The 5,000-nt window shown below is 40.2% G+C and overlaps 2 protein-coding genes across 2 annotated transcripts in view; both read left to right on the forward strand.

Moving 5' to 3' along the window:
• LOC137968129 (uncharacterized) overlaps positions 1 to 5,000 on the forward strand; it is a 197,285-nt gene that overhangs the window by 56,695 nt on the left and 135,590 nt on the right. The window lies entirely within an intron of this gene.
• Positions 2,082 to 5,000, forward strand: part of LOC137968304 (uncharacterized) — a 48,283-nt gene continuing 45,364 nt past the window's right edge. Inside the window, exons 1-2 of the mRNA XM_068814907.1 lie at positions 2,082 to 2,358; positions 2,835 to 2,987. Coding sequence (XP_068671008.1) covers positions 2,902 to 2,987 — 86 coding nt within the window. The 5' untranslated portion in view covers positions 2,082 to 2,358; positions 2,835 to 2,901. The remainder of the gene's footprint in view (positions 2,359 to 2,834; positions 2,988 to 5,000) is intronic.

Genomic DNA, 5,000 nt, shown 5'->3' on the forward strand with positions numbered 1-5,000 from the left:
GAGGAGGCCGCGATTGCGGTATTAAAGTTAGTAAATCCATGTTTTTGCTTCGAGTAAAAATCCAGTACTACTAGTCCCCATGCCACGTGTTTAAATAATCCTGCAATAACTTGAAATATCCCGCCAGCTACACGGAACACTCTTTTGTCTAAAAAAATGTGCAGAAAGACGTTGAGTTAATGAATCTTTGGTCATAATGGGAGGCGCGGTGACCTCATGGTCAGTGCGCGCGACTCCGGATCGAGTGGTCCGGGTTAGGGACCTGGCCGAGGACATTGTTTTGTTCTTGAGCAAGGCACTTTACTCTCACGGTGCCTCTCTCCACCCAGATGTATAAAAGGGTACCGGCGAAGTTAATGCTGGGGGTAACCCTGCGATGGACTGGCATCCCATCCAGGGGGGAATAGAAATACTCCTAGTCGCTTCATGCTACAGAAATCGGAGATAAGCGCCGGCCTGATGGGCCTTCTAGGCTCGTAGCAGACTTTTCCTTTTGATTCCCTTACCATCTACGGGTCAACTAAACTGAAATGGCGCATCAGATTTCGGCGATGCTTAGAGTAAATGAGATAATCATCATGATAATTACAGTTTTTGGAACGCATTATGCATCGCCTCATGCAATACGTTTACAGAAATAGAATCTGTCATGGCCTTAGATTACCATCAATGTATTATGCGAAATACTATAATGCTAAAAATGTTACAAAACAAACGCTAAAAAGAAATATTACAAAAATGCGATCTGAAAGCGATGGGTCTTGAGCTTCCTTTAAAAAAATCTAATGAAGTAGCTTTTCTAATATTACTGGCAAGTGTTTCCAAAGCTTGGGGGCGGCATCTGAAAAAGTTTGGTCCCCATGGGTGGAAGTGGAAGATTTGGGACAGTCAGGAAGCCTTGTGTCGCAGAACGGAAGGAACGGGTGGGGACATAAGTTTCTAGCTGGTTACTCAGATATTCCGGAGCGCAGTCATTAATTTTTTTAAAAATCATTCCCTCAACAGGGAGCCATTGCAGAGTAATGTGGTCTCGGGATTTACATTTCTTAGCTAATCTCGCCGCAGAGTTCTTTATGCGTTGTAATGATCTCGTCAATATACCTTGGGAAATTTTTTTTCCACTATCTTGGTAAGCTGAATGTTTCTATACCACGTCCGATGGACATCAAATGACCTGGTTAAACAACCAAAGTAATCAATGAGAAACCATTATCTATTTTCTTTGCCAAATGCGTGACGTCACGGAACTGTCACGGCTGCACGTAGGCTAATGCAGAGTTTGAAAGATACGTTAGGACTAATTCTTGCAGATATGTTCCGAGCGATGATAGTAGCAGTTGTGAAAAACAGCAAGCTATTTTTAGACCACGTATAAAATGCCAGCTCGTAAAGAAACGAAATTTTAGCGACGAGTTTTGCTGACGTTTAGGAGATCATGGAAGGAGCTTAGCATTTTGAATGAAGAGTAAGGCTGTTGGATGCAAAACGCCGCCAAAGCAGATCATGAAACCATTCAAAGGTTGCTGCCGAATCAAGAAGCTTTTCGTATGTCTTTGCAATCTTCCACCGGGGGGCCATCATTGATAGTAATCGATTTGACATAAATTAGCATAAATTACGTATTACGTGTGACTGGAAATGAAAACTTAGCTTGAGTTTTGATCGATTGTCGGATCGCTTCTAGCGTTTATTGCAACCGTGCTTAAGGCCTGAAACGTTCTAGTGAAGTGATAATTCGAATGGAAAATTGTAAAGAGATCATTCATCAAGAAATTAATGAATAATAAAAATCATTACAGTCATTTCCAAGGAGTTTACTTCTGCCGCTTGATTGCTTCAGATACCACAGGCACTCCAGAAATGTAAATAATAATGGCTGATTGAACGGTCAAAGAATGTATTTTCTCAAACAATTTTAGAACACATATTTGGGTTTCGCCGAGTTTGTCGCTCCTTCGGAGAGCTGAGCGCAAAGCGGCTAAGTGGGCCGGGCGGCTCTGGGGATGAAACACTTCTGCTTCTCTTCCCCAGAGCCCAGCCGCTAACACCAAGTAGAGTTCTAGCCTGACTGTTTTTTTAAATTAAAGGCAGGGTTGAGTGTAGCTGGCATAAAACCGGTAGATTTACAGCAGATTGAACAGGACGAAAAGGGAAGGAAAAAAAAACCGCAATTTACAATTTGAGGTGCAGGATCATTTCAATTGATTCGATCTTCAGATGCAAAGATCATCACCCTCAGCTCTATGGTCCGGCTCATAGGTTCAGGAGGCGCCTTTCCACTACTCCAACTATAAGTGTGCTTTTCCCTTGGCAACGCTGATGACAACCTAGCAGAGATTGTTATGGCTATCCTAGAAGGTATAGTTAGCTTCTTTGATTTTCATTTGGGTAACGCTTTTTGGAAATAGTGTCCCTCAAGTTACTTCCGGTTTGTGGATTTCTCCTGTGTGAGACGCGAAGGACCAGGAAAAGAAAGGAAAGGAACTTTATTTAAGTGTCTAGTAGTTCTAGCGCTGAATCACTAATCGGGGACACTGTAAATTGAAATTAACAATTAACACAACTCAAGTAGTTGTCATTTCTACCAAGAAACGCTTTGGATACCACATTCTTCCGTTGGAAAATTAATTGCTTGCGATAATTTGAGAATCAAGAGCTCTTTATCAGCATATTTTTCTTGCAGTTTGCCTTCGAGTACGAGATTTTCAACCAGACGCGGCTGTGCACAAAAACTTGTTTGCTTAGTTGAGCAGTGGTACATGTAATTATGTAAACTTAAACTTACTTGATGTTTCTTCCTTGCATAAATGTTCTCTTACTGATCCTTTTTATAGTTTTCCAGTCTAGCAGAGAAATAGTTTTGTCTCTATGCTTCATTCTGACTTGAAATTTGAATTGTGAATGAGAGAGTTCGAGAAGTTTCATGTACTTGCCACTTGGTATTTCAAGAAATTGAACATCACAGATGAAGTGAGACCACTGCAAAGGTACACCCTAATGCATCCCTCCGATTCCTTAATGAATTATGAAGACCTAATTATGGTCTTACTTTTTGCTTGTGATATCATTATCATAACTCACAAGATTCCCTTAAGTTTATGCGCCGATCAACTCGAAACTTCAACATCCCAACAAGAACTTTTCAAGATTTGATCGTTCAAATTCCCACCCCCTTTGGCCAAAATGGTGTGCAAATGTCCTACCCTATTGACGGATTTGTTTGTCAAACCCTACTTACATGTAAAAACAGTAACTGTTGTCGTCGCCTCTTGTCTTCTTTAATAAAGATTGTGTATAAACATGCCAACACAGTCATGTTTCGTGACCCTTTATATGATCATGCCGTTTTAAACAGATTTGAGCAACTACATGCCAGAAGATAACTTTCATATTGAAACTATTTAAAGTGACTTGAAATTTAATTAATTAAGTCAGACAATGTCAATAAGCAAGAGTAAGCTGCTCTAACTCCGAAACACGGCAAAAGTTGTTTAACAAGGGTACCGTATACTTAATTATCAACAACAGAGCCTATAGAGTCTACGACTGCATGTATTTTAAATTGTTGATTGTCGGTTGATTACCTCTAGCAGAAATGTGCAGCTTTAACAATGAAATAGGGGTGGGAAAACGTACCATATTGTATTCACTCTATAGTATGACAAAGACGAATTACAATCATAGCCAAAATTCCTTTGAAGACAACTTTTGAAGACCTTTTTTTGAAACCCAGCCGCTCACAAATGCTATGTCTTCTAAATAAATTGCTACTCTTCTTCCTTTAAACTCTCAAATCTTGTCCAAACATGTGTTTAAAGCTGTTAGTGACTTTGGCACCCCCCCCAAAAAATCATTTGAAACCTGACACTTCTGGTTCAATTTTCCCCTCCCCACCCAGGCAAAAGTCAACTTCCACACCCCCAGGAAGGCCTTACCAGTCAAATGCCCGTGGTTTGCCCCAGGGGGTGGGTAGATGTTGAGGTTTCGATTTGATTGCGCATTATGCTGGGACAGTTATCAGGTTTGGGGCCCTTACAATGAAGTACAAGTGTGAGTGCAGGTTTTCCATACTGAGAATGCACACAAACACAGGAAAAGGACTTGCTATGCTTGTTAAAAAGGGACAAAACATGAAGATGTGCTATTTACACAATAAGAATGACATACATATATCAAGTGCTTATACATGTACATCAAAACTGTTATACATACATCAAAATTCGCCATATACATATCAAAGCTCATATTTACATGTTGAACGATGCTACACTTACATCAAGAATATCTGATACATTTACATCAAGATTCTTTAGCAATATGTACATCAAGTTTCCACATAAATATACATCATGATTCGTGATACTTTCCATCGAGTTTTAAACACATCAAGATGCGTGATAACATACACAGTATGACTGCCAACGTCCGTGTCTTATATATCTACATCATTCGTGATATATACAGTGTATACGTCAAGATTTGTGATGTATACATCGAGATTCGTGCACTTCTTACATGAGGACAAGAATACCGCTGGATTTAAAGAGTGAGGAGTGGGCAGCCCTAAAGGCCGGAATCGAGAATCCGGAATCCGGAAACCGGAAACCAGAATTATCCACAAATCGCCAGAACTACAACAACTTACCCACTCCTTGTACGCTCTGCTATACTTCCCACACTCAAGTGTTTAACTCTGAGGAAATGTAAACCGCAAAAAGGATCTGACCTTGTTATTCTGGATATAAAGACTTGAACGTGGTGATGACATCATCAAGCTAAGGTAGTCCACATTACAATAAAGGGAACTTAAAATTTTGTCTAATTCATTTTCCTTGCGTTTTCACGTGCCTTGGTACAAAAATGCCTCTTTTAAAGGAACAAGGCGCCAGGGAGGATGTGTTGCGTAAGTGATGGAGCGACTGAAGCTGTCGATTATAGGTTGAGAAAGAACATACAGTGAATATGAAAAATTTACATTGTTTATCGAAGATAAGTTCTTT

This window comes from Montipora foliosa, chromosome 8, assembly GCF_036669935.1.
Source record: "Montipora foliosa isolate CH-2021 chromosome 8, ASM3666993v2, whole genome shotgun sequence".
Classification (NCBI taxonomy): Eukaryota; Metazoa; Cnidaria; class Anthozoa; order Scleractinia; family Acroporidae; genus Montipora; species Montipora foliosa.